The sequence below is a fragment of the Oryctolagus cuniculus genome, chromosome 5, assembly GCF_964237555.1.
Source record: "Oryctolagus cuniculus chromosome 5, mOryCun1.1, whole genome shotgun sequence".
NCBI lineage: Eukaryota > Metazoa > Chordata > Mammalia > Lagomorpha > Leporidae > Oryctolagus > Oryctolagus cuniculus.
Genome location: NC_091436.1, coordinates 145355440 through 145373295, shown reverse-complemented (window position 1 = coordinate 145373295; position 17856 = coordinate 145355440). Strand labels below are relative to the sequence as shown.

At 42.1% G+C, this 17856-nt stretch overlaps 1 protein-coding gene across 4 annotated transcripts in view; it reads right to left on the bottom strand.

Moving 5' to 3' along the window:
* KDM1B (lysine demethylase 1B) overlaps window positions 1–17856 on the bottom strand; it is a 171382-nt gene that overhangs the window by 34038 nt on the left and 119488 nt on the right. For all 4 annotated transcript variants that reach the window (XM_070074314.1, XM_017350451.3, XM_017350452.3 and 1 more), the window contains 6 exons: window positions 15617–15716; window positions 14155–14282; window positions 13622–13711; window positions 9777–9888; window positions 5450–5566; window positions 276–314 (listed from right to left, as the gene is read on the bottom strand). In XM_070074314.1, the coding sequence (XP_069930415.1) occupies window positions 276–314; window positions 5450–5566; window positions 9777–9888; window positions 13622–13711; window positions 14155–14282; window positions 15617–15716 (586 nt within the window). The remainder of the gene's footprint in view (window positions 1–275; window positions 315–5449; window positions 5567–9776; window positions 9889–13621; window positions 13712–14154; window positions 14283–15616; window positions 15717–17856) is intronic.

The following is a 17856-nucleotide window of genomic DNA, read 5'->3' as shown; positions in this document are numbered from 1 at the left end:
CTCCTCTTCCAATCCAGCTCTCTGCTATGGCCTGGGAAAGCAGCAGAGGATGGCCCAAGTCCTTGGGCCCCTGCACCCACGCGGAAGACCCGGAGGAAGCTCCTGGCCCCTGGCTTCGGACTGGCGAGCTCCAGCCATTGCAACTATCTGTGCAGTGAACCATCGGATGGAAGACCTCCCTCTCTGTCTCTACCTCTCTCTGTAACTCTGTCTTTCAAATAAATCAAATAAATCTTAAAAAAAAAAAAACAAAACAAAACTGTGAGAGTACTCACTAGATCCTCAGGAAGGGAACAATGGTCTGAGGCCTCTGGCTGCAAGAGAAAACAAACTATTAATCAGGTTTACTTATAAAATAATCATGAATGTCAAATTACCTTTAAGAAATTTTCCCTTTTCACCTCTTAAATTGGCAAAGACAAAAGTCCAATGAGGGGACAGCACTGTGGCGTAGCAGGATGTCAGTACCCCATGTGTGCACTGCAGTCCCAGCTGCTCCACTTCCAACCCAGCTCCCCGCTAATGCACTTGGGAAAGTAGCAGCAGATGACCCAAGTGCTTGGGTCCCCTCTCACCCACATGGGAGACCTGGATGAAGCTCCTGGCTTTGGCCACTGCAGCCATTTGGGGAGAGAACCAGTGGATGGAAACTCTCTCTTTCCCACCCTCCCTCCAACTCTGACTTTCAAATACATACTTTAAAAAACGTCCGATGAAACACTGTATAAGTGAGGATGTGAAACAGATACTGAAATATAAATAACAACTGTGGAGAGCAAGTTGGCAAAGTATAAATATTTTAAATGCATATAATTTGGGATTATTGTGCATCATGGAAGATGTGCATAAAATATGTCCAGCAATTCTAACCTTGATATTATTTTCTGGAAAGTCCCTTGTACACCAGTACCAACAGAAGTACACACCCAAAAGTCCATCAACACCCATCATATCATATTTAGATAATGGCAATGAGAATAAACAAACTATAGCCACACACTGCCACACCCACTACAGCTCACAAACACACTGCTGAGCAAAAACAGTCCTATCATCCTGCAAGGGCTCCACTTACAGAGTTCAAAAGCAAGCAGGGGAATCCATAGGCCTGGATGACCCGAGTAAGCAGTCACTTTAGGGGAGCAAGGATGGAGATTGTGACTGACAGCGGATACAAGAGGGCGTCCGGGGGCTGGTCAGTGTTCGATTCCTTGGGAGCCAGCCAAATAGGTGCTTTGTGAAAATTCACTGAGCAATGCATTTTGACTTATGTATTTTCTGTTTGAATGCTATGTTTCATTTTCTGTTTAATGTTGTTTAAATAACTAAAGATTGCCCTACTTTATGGCCTAGCAAGTCTATTCTTTAGAACATATTCCAAAGAATCTTTCACAAGAGTACTCACAGAAGTACTGTATGTAACAGCCAAAAACTAGAAACATCCCCCATCCATGAATATGAGAATATATACAAGTGTACTTCAAAAAGTTCATGGGAAAATGGAATTAAAAGAGAATTTTGATACAAAAGATATTTTTGAAACTCATGCACAGTTTTTTCATAATATGCATTACACAAAGTTTTTGAAGATTCCTCCTACACTGAGGTAGATTCACACAATATACATAAATCGGGAGCTTTAGGCATCAGCATGGATGCATATCCACAAACTCAATAATGGGTTGGGTATTTGCCTAGTGCCATGTTTCTATATCGCAGTGCCTTGGATTGAGTCCCAGTTCTGCTCCTTACCCTAGTTTCCTGCTAAAACAGACCTGGGGAGTCAGCAGATAATGGTTCACCTAATTGGGTCCCTGCCACCTACAAGGGAGACCTGAACCGAATTCCTGGCTCTTAGCTTTGACCTGGATCAGTCCCAACCATTACAGGTATTTGGAGAGTAAACCAGAGGATGGGAGCTCTGTCTGTCTTAATCTCTCTCTCTGCTCCTCAATAAAACCTTAAACCTCAATACTGAGTAAAAAGTAAAGTTACAAAGGAATACAAGAAATATGGTATAATTTATAACCGGCTCCAAAAGATGCAAAACCTAACATGCTTGACCTTTCAGAAATACATGTTAACTCTGGAACAAAAGGCAAAGAAATAATATGAGGTGCAGAGCTTGCAGGGGACAGAGTGGAAGATGACCACTGAGGAACACTGGGAAGCACAAAACCACAGCAATGCTAGCTCCTCAGTCTGGGAAATGAAGCCCTGCCCCAGAGGCAGGCCCCTCCCATTTTTTCCTCTTCTCCCATTCAGAGAGCCCTCTACCCTGAAAGGTGAGTTTCAGAATCAACTGAAGGAGTTTAGATCAGGTCTTACCAATTCCAAGACAATGGTCCCAGGCTCAAATCTGTGGTTTCCATTCCTCTGTCCCAAATCACCAACAGCAAAAATAAAAGAGGGGATACCACCACAGAGCCCAGGGACAATTTTAAAAGGAAGACAAAGGAACAATGTGAACAACCTAAATTTACAAAGTAGATAAAAATGACAAGTTCCTTGAAGAGCACAACCTCCCAAAATGGAAAGAAGTCACAAACCACCTAAATAGCCAAATATCTATTAAATAAATTCAATCTATCATTTTCCTCTCAATATTTATTTGTTTGAGAAAGACAGAGATCTCCTATGTGCTGGTTCACTCCCTAAATGACCACAAAAGTCAAGGACAGAGCGAGGAGTCGGGGACTCAATCCAGGTCCCTCACGTAGCTGGCAGGGACCCAACCACTTGAGCCATCACCTCTACTCCCAGGGAATGCACTGGCAGGAAGCTGCAGCCAGGATACAGACATGAGAAACAAATCTAGGCACTCCCATGTGGGAAGTGGGAACCTTAATTGTTAAGCTAAACACTAGCTCCTGAAGCTACAATTTTTACATTTCTTAGAAAGAAAACTACTGGCCCAAATTGCTTAACTAGTGGAGTTAAACAAACACTAAAAAAGAACTAATACCAACCTCGAACAACAAACTTTACCTAAATGGAAAGGACTGTATACTTTACTCAATTTTTATGAAGCTAGCAGAACCTGACAAGGATATTAGAAAAGGAGAAAGTGAGGGACGGCATCCACCGTGAGCACAGACGCCGAAGTCCTGAGCAGACGGAAGCAGAGAGAAAGTATACATACCAAGGACACGTGGGATTGTTTCCAGGCACACGACATTGTTTTAACACTCCAAAATCAGTACATATCACCAGAATAGCAGATTAAAGGAGAAAAACAACATGATCACCACAAAAGATGCAGAAAAAAGAATTTGACAAAATTCAACATCCATTCACAATTCACAAAGTTCTCAACCAACATGGAAAAGCATGAAACTTCAGTAGGATAAAGGGTGCCTACAAAAAACCACAGGCACACTACACCTGATGAATACTGAAACCCTTACTCCTGTGGTCAGGAGTAGGTAAGGGTGTCTGTTTCCACCACAGCTTCCCAGCACTTTCACTGTGGTCCTGCCCAAGGTCACAGGACAAGAAAGTGCAAAGAGGAAAAAAATAAAACTCTTCTTAAAAAATACTGATTTATTTGAAAGGCAGAGTTAGAGAGAAGGAGAGACAGACACAGGGAGATAAAGAGAGGATCTTCATTCCACTGGTTCACTCCCCAGTGGAGACAACAGCTAGGACTGGGACAAGCCAAAGCCAGGAGCCTGGAACTCCACTCAGATCTCCCAAGTGAGTACAGGGGCCCAATTACTTGGGCCAGTTTCTACTGCTTTCCCAGGTGCATTAGCAGGGAGACAGATTGGAAGTGGAGTAGCAGGAACTCAAACCAGTGCTTATATGGGATGCCTCAGGTATGGTTTTGATATAAAGATCACTCTGAGTCACAGGTCTATAAACCTTTAAAACATGCCTTCCATAAGCATGTAATAAAATGCATTTTTTGAAGCTCTAATAGGATAAATGAATCATTTAGAGATTACTGTGGGGCTGGTGCTGTGGCATAGCAGGTAAAGCCACTGCCTCCACTGCCGGCATCCCATGTTCTACTTCCAATCCAGCACTCTGCTATGGCCTGGGAAAGCAGTAAAAGATGGCCCAAGTCCCTGGACCCATGCACCCACGTGAGAGACCCAGAAGAAGCTCCTGGCTTCGGATCAGTGCAGCTCTGGCCATTGTGGCCAGGCCATAGCAGAGAGCTAGATTGGAAGAAGATCAGCTGGGATTCAAACCAGCACCCACATGGGATGCTGGTGCTGCAGGCAGAGGCTTAGCCCATTACACCACAGCATCAGCTCCTCCAATCATTCTTTAAAAGGGAAATACTTGACCTAAAAAAGTATGTTACTGGTAATGATTATATATCTTTGTCAATATACTACAAACCACTGAAATGTATATATTAAAAAGGTAAATTTTACAATGATTCCTAATGTAACATATTCCATAGAGAAGCAACACTTGTGTACATCAACAGCTTTAACATATTAAAGTCATTACATGTTTTTTATTTTTATTTATTTAGTTTTAAAAGATTTATTTATTTGAAAGTCAGAGTTACAGAGACAGAGACAGAGGGAGAGAGAGGGAGGGAGGGGGTAGGAGGAGGGAGATATCTTCCATCCACTGGTTTACTCCCCCAGATAGCCGCAATGGCCAAGACTAGGCCAGGCAGAAGCCAGGATCCAGGAGCTTCATCTGGGTCTCCCCTGTGGGCAGCAGGGGCCCAAGTATTTGGGCCATACCCCACTGCTTTTTCCAGACCCTTAGCAGGGAGCTGGATTGAAAGTGGAGCAGCTCTAGGACACAAACTAGAGCCTAAATGGGATGCCCGTGCCCATCTGGAATTCCCGTGTCACATGCCGACCCCCAGTTACACATTTTTACACACTGATTGCCCAATTTCAGAAAAGACACATTATACCACCTGTGGTTGATTCCGAACCACCAGACACGTCCATGTGCCCTTCTCCCTGACTAACAGCATCCTGCTTTGGTGTTGCAAGAGGCTCAGTAAGAAAACAACTTTGTTCTCACTGTAGTTCACAGCAGCTGTATGATCCCATTCTACTCAGTGAGACATAAATGGAAATCTACCCTTGGAACTTCCAGGAAAGTGTCCCCAGTAACACAGGGACAGACTTGGCTGACACAACCCTTGGGCCCTTTGCCCTTCCCTTCTTTTCCGCATAGAACTTGGACACAATGGATGGCAGTATAGCAACTACACTGTGGCTTTAAGGATGCAGAACAAAACTAAAGGTAGCTTGACTAGAAACCAGAAGGAGATTCCTTGGGCAGATACGCTGATCTATTTCCGAACTCCTTAGAATAAAAGTGAAATTCCTAACTGGTTAAGTCATTAACTTAGGATTCTGTTACATGTACACCGATACAACCCTGATTAACACAGTAAGTGAAAAATACACACCAATATTATTTTCCGAAAAATTGCTAATTCAAAAGAAAAACCAACAGATCATACCTTGACAGCAGTATTTGGCTTCATACCACATCGGTAAGTCTTCGCTATCTGTGGTGTAAGCTGGATTTCCTTGGTAAGTTGCCTCCATTTTCTACACTCAGGTTTTGTACACTGAACCTAGATGAGAAGGAGTAAGTCAAGACCAACAAATTGTCGAAGGGTAGGTGTTGTGGCACAGCAGGTTAAGCCGCTGCTTGGGATGTCCACATTCAATATCAGAGTGTTTGTTTGAATCATGGTTACCCCACTTCAAGGACAGCTTCTTGCTAATACATCCTGGAGGCAGCAGATGATGGCTCAAGTACCTGAGCCCCTTCTAACAATGTGGGAGACTCCCTTGGAAGTTCCAAGTTCCTGGCTTTGGCCTGGTCCAGTCCTGGCCATTGCAGGCATTTGGGGAGTGAACTAGTGGATTGATGCACTCTCACTTCTCTCACCCCTTTTCCCTCTCCCTCTGTCACTTTGGCTTTGCAGTAAGTAAAGACTTTTTTTTTTTTTAATTGGCTATTTCTCTACTATACAGCAGTCAAAAACAATGAAATCCGGTCATTTGCAACAAGATGGAGGAATCTGGAAAACATTATGCTGAGTGAATTAAGCCAGTCCCAAAGGGACAAATATCATGTTCTCCCTGATCGGCGACAACTAACTGAGCACCAAAAAGGGAAAATGTTGAAGTGAAATGGACACTATGAGAAACAGTGACTTGATCAGCGCTTGTCCTGACTGTTGATGTACAATGTAATACTTTATCCATTTTAGTATTTTTTCTTTGTTTTGTTCTAGTACTATTGGTTGAAATCTGTAATTAACACACAATTATTCTTAGGTGTTTAAATTTTAACTGAAAAGTGATCCCTGTTAAATATAACAGTGGGAATAAGAGAGGGAGGAGATGTACAATTTGGGACATGCTCAATTGGACTTGCCCCAAATGGTGGAGTTAGAATCATGCCAGGGGATTCCAATACAATCCCATCATGGTGGCATGTACCAATGCCATCTCACTAGTCCAAGTGATCAATTTCAGTTCACAATTGATCACACTGATAGGTCTAAGAGTCAAAGGGATCACACAAACAAGACTAGTGTCTGCTAATACTAACTGATAGAATCAAAAAGGGAGAGAACGATCCATCAGGGGAAGCAGGATACACAGCAGACTCATAGAATGGCAGATGTCCTAAATAGCACTCTGGCCTCAGAATCAGCCCTTAAGGCATTTGGATATGGCTGAAGAGCCCATGAGAGTATTTTAGGCATGGAAAGCCAAGACACTCTGGCAAAAACAAAACAAAACAAAACAAAACAAAACCTAAATGAAAGATCTCTGCAAGTGAGATCCCAGTGGAAAGAACGGGGCCATCAAAGAAGGAGGTACCTTTCTCTAAAGGGAGGAGAGAACTTCAACTTTGACTATGACCCTGTTGGAATAAGATTGAAGTCGGTGAACTCAAAAGTCTTCCATAGCCTTGGCAACTCATGACTAGAGCCTAGGGAGATTACTGACGCCATAAACAAGAGTGTCAAATTGTTAAGTCAACAACAGGAGTCACTGTGTACTTACTTCTCATGTGGGATCTGTCCTTAATGTGCTGTCCAATGTGAAGTAATGCTATAACTAGTACTGAAACAGTATTTTACACTTTGTGTTTCTGTGTGGGTGCAAACTGATTAAATCTTTACTTAATATATACTAAATCGATCTTCTGTATATAAAGATAATTGAAAATGAATATTGATGTGAATGAAATGGGAGAGGGAGTGGGAGATGGGAGGGGTGTGAGTGGGAGGGAAATTATGGGGGGGGGAGCCATTGTAATCCATAAACTGCACTTTGGAAATTTATATTTACTAAATAAAAAAAATTGGCTAATTCTCAATTGCCATTTCTATTCTCTACCACTATACTCTATTGTGTGATTTAACCAATTTGGGCAATCTTGAATATTCTTTCCTCTCTCCTGCATTATGACTACCTATACAACCCACTTAGAAGAAAACAGCATAGATAAATCTTTATTACCCCTCCTTTGTAAATGGATTCTGAGCTACTACACTAAAAGTACCAGGATGGGAAAAATATAAACTGATCATCATCAAAATTTAAAACTTTTCTACATCAAGGATGCCATTGAAGTAGAAAGATAACATATAGGAGAACATACTTACAAATCACAGATAAGAAAAGGGTTTAGTGTCTAGAACATACAAAGAACTTGTATAACTCAATAAGAGGAAGACAACGCAATTTAAAAATGGGTAAAGGACTTGAACAGACACTTCCCCAAAGAAGATACCCAATGGCCAACAGGCACATGAAAAGATGTGTTAGCCACTGGGGAAATGCAAATCAAAACCACAATGAGATACCACTTCACACCCACTAGGGTGACTAGCATCAAAAAACAAATCAAGAGTTGGGTAAGGATGTGCAGAAACCTGAACTTTCACATCCTGCCTTTGGGGATGAAAAATGGTGCAGCAGCCACGGAAGTTTGGAGGTCCCTCAAAAAGTTCAACATTGAATTCTCATGACCCACAGCAATTCTGTTCCTAGATATACAGCCAAAGAATTGCTAACAGATATTCAAACACACAGATGAATATGAATGTTCAAAGTAGCACTCTTCAACTATTCACAACTGCTAAAAGATGGAAATGATCCAAATGTCTATCAAACAATGAATGGGTGAACAGATTGTGGCATATCCACAAAACGGAGTATCACTCCAAGAAAGAATGAAGTGTTGGGGCCAGCACTGTAGTGTAGCGGGTAAAGCTGCCGCTTGCAGGGCCGGCATCCCACATGGGCACCAGTTCAAGTCCCGGCTGCTCTACTTCCGATCCAGCTCTCTGCTGTGGCCTGAGAAAGCAGTAGAAGATGGACCAAGTTCTTGGGCTCCTGCTCTCACGTGGGAGACCCAGAAGAGGCCCCTGGATTCGGATCTGCTCAGCTCTGGCCGCTGCAGCCAACTGAGGAGTGAACCAGCAGATGGAAGACCTCTCATTCCCTTTCTGCCTCTCGTTCTCTCTCTGTAACTCTGACTTTCAAATAAATAAATAAATCTTTTAAAAAAAAGAATAAAGTGCCAACACATGGGACAGCAAAGAGAAGCCTCAAAACCATTACACTAAATGAAGAGGTCACATGCTGCATGACTCCACTGATGTGAAACATTCAAAAGAGGTAAATCTACACAGATAGAAAGGAGATGAGCAGCTGCAACGGATGAAGGGAGGGAGGACTTGGAGTGACTGCTTAATGGGCTAAAGACTTCCTTTGTGGATGATGCAACAGGAATCAGAGGGTGTAGTTGCAAAATGCAGTGATTATACTAAATGCTATGAAACTGTACACTTTAAAATGGTTAATTATACGTTTCATGAATTTCACTTCAACCAAAAACATTTAAGTGTCTACAGAGCAGCTCAGAATAACCTGTACTTTTAAAAATCAAACCACTATTAAATTGTGCTAATTTATACAGTATGTGCAATCATTAAAATATATTTTCAAAGAACAGTTAAAGGGAAAAAAAATTTAAAATAATTTTAAATGCCTAAAAGTTATAAAAATTTATATCCAAAGCATGATATTAAACCTAAGATCTATACATAAAACAGAAAATTATGCTTAAAGAAATTAAAAAAAATAAAGAATGAAAAACAGCTAAACCATACTTAGCCATGGCTATCACCAGCAGGTGAGTCTTTAGTTTCTTTACAACAGAGAACTTGTAAAAAGTTCATGGAAAATGTATGTTATGAAAATTAGGCACAGATCTAAACTTTTTTTACAACAAAATACATTTTTAAAGACTTATTTGAGAGGCAGAGTCACAGACAAGAGAGGGAGAGACAAAGAAAGGGGTATTCCATCTGCTGGTTCACTTGCCAAACGGCCCCAATGGCTGGAGCTGGGCCAATCCAAAGCCATGAGTTTCTTTCTGGTCTCCCACATGGGTACAGAGGCCCAAGCACTTGGGCCATCTTCCACTGCTTTCCTAGACCAACAGCAGGGAGTTGGATCAGAAGTGGAACCCCTCTGGGATGCCAGCACTACAGGCAGAGGCTTAACCTTCTACGCCACAGCACTGGCCCCTACACTTATCTGTCAATTGCATTTTTCCATGACTATTTTAAAGTATTTTCATATTGAGTTATTTATGCATCTTATAAATACAAAAATAGCATTTCCTTTAAGAGTCATAGAAAGAATAATAAATATAATGAAAGAATGGCTTCCAAAACCAGTTTTTTCAATTGCTCCTCTTAATTGCAGAGGCACAGGTGCATCACAGAAACAGAGCACCATCCTTCTTACCCAGTAGGGGAGTTGCTGATCGGCCATGAAAGCTTTGGGGCTAGGTTCTGTTTTGCCATTGCTAGTCCATATTTTTTTCCATGTAGTATATTTGTCATATCCATCCTTATGGCTGAAAAACAGCAAAAATAAATATATCAAGTAACAAGTTAATCAGGTTTTCAGAACAGGAGGCAGGTTAGTACTTCTGTATAAAGGACTGAACTACCCTAGTTATGGCAGAGGGGCAGTGATTATGGTACCCATGAAACAGGCTGTCAGAAGAATAGTTTTATCAGTTCTAGTATCTAAATCCTAAGGCAGCCTCCTTTAGAAAAGTTACACCAATATATGAAATTAAGTACAATCACAAAATGCTCAACTGCAAGCAGAGAAGACAGAAAAAGAAGAGAAAAAGAGAAAAATGTATCATATAAAGAACAGTTACCAAAGTGATATATTTTAATCCAGTGATACCAATGAGCACTTATAAAACATGAATAGGGCAAACATTTGGCACAGTGGTTAAGGTACCACTCGGAATGCAACATCCCATATGGGAGTGCCTTGGCTGGAGTTCCAGCTCTGCATCTGAATCTGGCTTCCTGCTAATGCAGCACCGTGGGAGGCAGCAAGGTGATGGCTCAAGAGGTAGGAGCCCTGCAACCCACATGCAAGAATCAACACTGAGTTCCTAGCTCCTTGCCTCGGTCTGCTGCTGTACTGCAGACATCTGAGGACTGAACCAGCGAATACAAGGTCTCTTTCAGTCACTCTGTTTTTCAAGTTAAAATTTAAAAAAAAAAAAAAACAAAAAACAAAAACCATGAATAGTGGAGGTGGCATCATGGCACAGCAGGTTAAGCTGCTGCCTGAAATGCTGGCATCCCATTGGTGCTGGTTTGAGTACCATTTTTCCACTTTCAATTCAGCCTCTTGCTAATGCACCTGGGAAAGCAGAAGATGACCCAACTGCATGAAACCCCACCACCCAAGTGGGAGGGGCTAGAATTCTAGGCTCCTGGCTTAGGCCTGGTCCAGTCCTGGCCATTGCAACATCTAGGCAATAAACCAGCAGATGGAAGATCTCTTTCTGTATATCTTCTGGAAGATCTCTTTTCTGCCTTTCCAATAAATAAACAATCTTCTTAAAAAAATAAATAGTATAGGGGCCAGTGCTGTGATATAGTGGGTAAAGCTGCCGCCTACAGTGCCAGCATCCCATATGGTAGCTGGTTCGAGACCCGGCTGCTCCACTTCCAATCTAGCTCTCTGATGTGGCCTGGGAAAGCAGTGGAAGATGGCCCAAGTCTTTGGACCCCTCCGTTCACATGGGAGTCTTGGAGGAAGCTCCTGGCTCCCGGCTTCAGATAGGCCCAGCTCCAGCCGTTGCAGCCATTTGGGGAGTGAACCACTGGGTGGAAGATCTGTCTCTCTCTCTCTCTCTCTACCTCTCCCTCTCTGTAACTCCACCTTTCAAATAAATAAATAAATCTTAAAAAAAAATGGATAGTATAAAGACATAAATCAGACTGTCAGCTGGATTTTAAAAACTGTATGTTGTATACAAGGAAACAATTCTAAATACAAAAGTTCAAAGTTAAAAGTAAAGAAATGGAGAAAGGTATACCATGCTAACACTAAGAAAAAGATAGTTGTAGCAGCCATATTAATTTGAACCAGAGGCATTATCAGGATATAACAAGGACAAGGCATATTATATATTACATAAAGGGATAAGTTTTCAGATATAATAATAATGCTAGATGTGCAATGCAATTAACAACAGAGATTTAAAATACAGGAGTTAAAAACTTATAGAACAGAAAGGAAAATACATATACAGTACAGTTCAGTACAATTGGAGACTTCGAGAGACAATTAAATGGCATATTTAAGACACTTCCTTTAGTAACTGAAAGATCAAGTAGGAAACGAAAGGAGAATATATTAAGACCCAAACAGCACTATCAATCAACTTGATATAGCTGACATTTATAGACTGTTCCATCTGACAACAGCAGAACACACATTTTTCTCCACTTCAGATGGGAATACCAAGATAAACTACATTATAGATCATGAAGCAACCTCAACAAATTTTTTTAAAAAGATTTATTTATTTATTTGACAGGCAGAGTAACAGAGATGCAGAGGCAGAGGCAGAGAGAGAGGGAGGGAGAGAGGGAGAGAGAGAGAGAGAGAGGGAGAGAGGGAGAGAGGGAGAGAGAGGGAGAGAGAGGGAGAGAGAGAGAGAGAGAGAGAGGTCTTCCATCTGCCAGCTCATTCCCCAAATGGCCTCAATGGCCAGAGCTGGGCCAATCTGAAGCCAGGAGCCTCCTCTGGGTCTCCCACATGGGTGCAGGGGCCCAAGCATTTGGCCATTTTCCACTGCTTTCCCATGCACACCAGCAGGGAGCTGGATCAAAAGTGGAGCAGCCAGGACTAGAACTGGCAGCCATATGGAATGCCAGCTCTGCAGATGGAGGCTTTACTCACTATGCCAGCCCTGACTCCAACAAATTTAAAACACAGCAATCATACATAGTATATTCTCAACCATTACAGAATTAAACTACAAATAAATAACAGGAAACTTATATAGATGTCTCAGGTATTTGGGAATTAAACAACTTACTTCTAAATAGGTCTAAGAGGGAGATTCAAAGGAAATTTAAAAATATTTTGAATTGCATGTCAGTGAAAATAAACATTATCAAAATTTGTGGAATAGAGCAAAACCTGTGCTTGGATGGAAATTTATAGCATTAAATGTACTTATTGGGAAAGAAGAAAGATCTATGATTAATAGCATCAGCTTCCCATTTGGGGAACTAGAGAAGAGAAATTTAAGCATAAACAGAAGAAAGTCATTAATCAAAATTAGAGAATAAATCAATGAAATTGAAACTACTGGGGGCCGGCACTGTGGCACAGTGGGTTAACGCCCTGGCCTAAAGCGCCAGCATCCCATTTGGGTGCTGGTTCTAGTCCCAGCTGTTCCTCTTCTGATCCAGCTCTCTGCTATGGCCTGGGAAAGCAGTAGAAGATGGCCCCTAGTCTTTGGGCCCCTGCACCCACATGGGAGACCTGGAAGAAGCTCCTGGCTCCTGGCTTCGGATCAGCACAGCTCCAGCCGTTGTAGCCAACTGGAGAGTGAACCAGTGGATCGAAGTCCTCTCTCTCTCTCTGCCTTTCCTCTCTCTGTGTAACTCTTTCAAATAAATAAATCAATCTTAAAAAAAAATTGAAACTATTAAAACAGAAGCAGTGGGGCCAGTGCTATGGCACAGTGGGCTATGCCTCTGCCTGCAGCACTACATCCCATATGGGAGCTGATACAAGTCCTGGCTGCTCCTCTTCTGATCCAGCTCTTTGCTGGCCTGGGAAATCAGTGGAAGATGGCCCAAATGCTTGGGCCCCTGCACTCATGCAGGAGACTCAGAAGAGGCTACTGGTTTCGGATTGGCCTAGCCCTGGTCATTGCAGCCATCTGGGGAGTGAACCGGTGGATGAGAGAACTTTCTCTGTCTCTCCCTCTGTCTGTGACTCTATCCCTCAAATAAATAAATTAAAAACAAAAAACAACAACAAAACAAACAGAAGCAACAGCTCCAAGAATTTCTAGAACTTGCATGCACAGAATTACTGTCTCATGGCAGACATTTTTTGAGCCCTAAGTTTAACCACACACACCTACCAAGAATAGCATCAAAGTTCTGGTCAACGACATACTCATCACAGGCTCACTGAAAGAGTCTGATAATCCAGTAAGCCTGGAGGCCAAGCCTTAACCCTCTGGTCCACTCCACTGCCCCACCACTGTTCCCTCCACCATGGAAATCACAAACAATTAATGAACAAACCTTCTGTAGTAATGGTCAAAGCATTCATTACAGAAATGTTCCCCACATGAGAGGTGATACCATCGGGACGTGTAGCCATTTTTTGCACATCTGCAAATAACAAAACATGTAGCTTTGGTAAAGAATAAACATTTCTATCATTTCCACTTAAGACTTTTGATGACCACGAGCTAACAGGGAAATCTGGAACGCACAACTGGTAAACAATACAGGCTGAATACCCTCATTCAGTATGCTTGGGACCAGAAGTACCTCAGTATTGGATTTTTTAATATCATATTATACACAATGAGATATATTGAGGATAGGACCCAGGTCTCAACCAAAATGAGTGTGATCTTCCCCATTAGGCTAGGTGTTTTGGGGGAGCACTAAGCAGGGCGTGGTATGCACAGAACATCCTGGCAGTATCTCTATTAGATGACGTACAGTATTTATATATATCTTTGGAAAAATCACCTCCAAGAATGATGTTCCCAGAGAATGGTCTCCTGGGGAGAAATACGAGACCTACACACACTCTCTCAACCAACCTTTCAGAAGCACTTGCAAAGCACACAGGACACGCTGCTGTGCAGCCGGCCTTTTCACATTTCCTGTACTTCTTCTCTGACCCACCATCTTCATCCTCTTCTGCTGTCTCTGTTGCTTTCTTCTTTGCCTATAGGAGAACCAGCTAATACTAAAATTTTGCCAGAATGACCAGGGGTAAAGGCAGTGGAAGGTTTATAATTGAAATCATGTCCACGTTGTAAGTACTAAATGAGAAGGTCCATCCTGTAGAGAGAGACAGGCAATACACCAATCCTTTGCTATGCAAATAATTCACTAACTTAGTAGAGACACAGATATAGCACTTTAAGAGTAGGTATCTGAGGGGCTGGCACGGTGGCATAGTGGGTTAAGCCGCCGCCTGCAGTGCCAGCTTCTCTTATGGGCACCGGTTCAAACCTCAGCTGCTCCACTTCCGATCCAGCTCTCTGCTGTGGCCTGGGAAAGCAGTAAAAGACGGCCCAAGTCCTTGGGCCCCTGCACCCATGTGGGAGACCTCTCTCTCTGCCTCTCCTTCTCTGTGTAACTCTTTCAGGTAAATAAATAAACCATAAAGGGGGGGGGGGGCAAGCGCTGTGGCTTACTTGGTTAATCCTCCGCCTGCGGCGCTGGCATCCCATATGGGCGCCGAGTTCTGGTCCTGGTTGCTCCTTTTCCAGTCCAGCTCTCTGCTGTGGCCTGGGAAGGCAGTGGAGGATGGCACAAGTGTTTGGGTCCCTGCACCCTCATGGGAGACCAGGAAGAAGCACCTGACTCCTGGCTTCGGATGGGTGCAGCGCCAGCCTTGGTAGCCATTTGGGGAGTGAACCAATGGAAGAAGACCTTTCTCCCTGTCTCTTCCTCTCTCACTGTCTATAACTCTACCTGTCAAATTTAAAAAAAAAATTTTTTAAAAAGTAGATATCTGAGAACTAAGATCTGTGTGAGCCTTTCTCTGGAAAAAGTGACATCAGTCAAAATAAACAAAAGTCATTCTCAAATCAAAAGAATTTTTTTCTCCACTGAGAGTAGTTACACCCTCTCAGTATCACAGATTAAAAAAATTTCATCATTCAAAATTTTTTTTTAAATAAGACCTACCAAAACCCTCCAATGCCCAACCAACTACAAGCTGACAACCAAAGTCCTACAAACAGCTCCCAAGCCAAGCACATCTGGCCCAGTCTGATATCCTGGATGTAACCTCAGAGATTCTCTGAACATCCTATGCTAATGCATACTCTGTGCCTGTATATTTGCAGGTCTCTTTACCAGATAGGCCACGATTTCTTACATTCTACCACTTACTATATTGTAGTATCACCGTATTGTGGAATTTCTCCACTTGACTACAAGTAACTTGAGGATTGGAATTGTGTTTGTTCACCCCCAATTCTCCAGTCCTGATCATAATAATTCTGTGTGTTCAAAAAAAAGTACATGGAACAAATAAAGGAGTAATACCTGCCTCCCGGAGCTTCTCAAAGGAAGATTATCTGGAGAATGATCAAAAGATGTTCTTTTCTTTGTCCTCCCTCGTGGAGTTGCCATTGTATCAGAAAATCTGCAAAATACAACAAAAAATTAACATTAAATATTAGCACCTGTAGTGTTTTCAGAATTATCAATCAATCTAGCAGGTATGAGCACACCTCTCTGAGCCTCAGCATTCAAATTATAAAGTTGGTATGGGAGGAGTATCCTTTAGACAGAGCAGGAAAATTAAACAACATGACCTATTCAAAGCACCACAACCAGCACGTTCTATTAGATGAACATTGCCTATTAACACTAGACACAATTAAATGAGAAGCACAACACACAAATAACCAAAAAAAAAAATTTACACAGCTTTCTGTAAAATTCAATAAGGAAAACCACCTAGTTTTTGTCTTTTATGTTCCTTTCCATCTTACCATCTTCCTAGGAGTTTCTGAATTTCAATCTCTTGGTATACTTTCAAAGAAAACCACATTTGATTTTAGTGAAACTCAATAAATAAATACCAAAATCTAGATTAAAGCACTGATATCTTTCACTGGTAGAATGTTACGAGGTCTCAAAGCACTCTAATGACAGCATGGTGAAACAAGCATTAAGAACTAAAGTGCACTCTGGCCTCAGAATCAGCCCTTAAGGTATTCAGATCCAGCTAAAAAGCCCATGAGAGTTTCTAAGGCATGGAAAGCCAAGACATTGTGGCAACAACAACAACAAAAAGACCTAATGAAAGATCTCTGTGAGTGAGATCCCAGCGGAAAGAACAAGCCATCAAAGAAAGAAGTACCTTTCTCTGAAGGTAAGAAAGAACTTCCACTTTGATTATGGCCTTGTCTAAATAAGGTCAGAGTCTGTGAACTCAAGAGGCTTCCATAGCCTTGGCAGCTCATGACAAGAGCCTCAGGTGATAACTGACATCATAAATAAGAGTATCAGTTGTTAAATCAACAACAGGGGTCACTGTGCACTTACTCCCCATGTAGGATCTTTGTCCTTAATGTGCTGTACTATGCAAATTAACGGTAAAACTACTATTCAAACAGTAATTTATACTTTGTGTATCTGTGTGGGTGCAAACCGTTGAAATCTTAGTATATACCAAGTTGATCTTCTGTATATAAAGATAATTGAAAATGAATCTTGATGAAGAATGGGATGGGAGAGGGAGTGAGAAATGGGATGGTTGTGGGAGGGAGGGAGGTTATGGGGGGGGGTTCGCTATAATCCAAAAGTTGTACTTTCGAAATTTATGTTTATTAAATAAAAGTTTAAAAAAAAAAGAACTAGAGTGCAGGGGCCAGCACTGTGGCATAGCAGGTAAAGCTGCTGCCTGCAGTGCCGGCATTCCATATGAGCATCTGGCTGCTCCACTTCCCATCCAGCTCCCTGCTAATGCACCTGGGAAAGCAATGGAAAATGGCCCAAGTGCTTGGGCCCCTTCACCCATGTGGGAGACCTGGAAGAAGTTCCTGGCTCTTGACTTCAGATCGGCCCAGTTCTGGCTGTTGCAGCCATTTGAGGAGTGAATCAGCGGATGGAAGACCTCTCTCTCTCTACCTCTGTAACTCTGCCTTTCAAATAAATAAATAAATCTTAAAAAAAAAAAAAAAAAAAAAAAAAGAACTAGCATGTAGGGGGCCAGCACTGTGGCTTAACGGGTTAAGCTGTTGCTGTTACACATTTTCTCCTTCCCAGTATAACAGGCAAGCTATTCCCAACATAAGTTCGGTCTTTTTTTTTTTTTTTTTTTTAAGCTTGCTTTATTTATTTAAGAGGCAGAGTTACATATGGAGAAAGGGAGAGCCAAAGAGACATCTTCATCTTCCATCTGCTGGTTCACTCCCTAAATGGCTGCAACAGCTACAGCTGGGTGAGATGGAAGCCAGGAGCCTCTTCTGGGTCTCCCACGCAGGTGCGGGGGCCCAACCACTTGGCATTCTCTGCAGCTTTCCCAGGCCAACAGCACGGAGCTGGATCAGAAGTGGAGCAGCCAGGACTCGAACTAGCACTCATATGGGATGCTGGAACTGCATTGACCTATTATGCCACAGCACCAGCCCCTATGGGTCAGGAATTCAAAAATGGAAAAGTATAATAAAATGAAAATTCCACACATAAATATTCTTAATCTCCAGGAAAAGATCTGAGGAGCTTGTAATCCTATTGTTTCACATTTCTTTTTTTTTTTTTTTTAAGACAGGCAG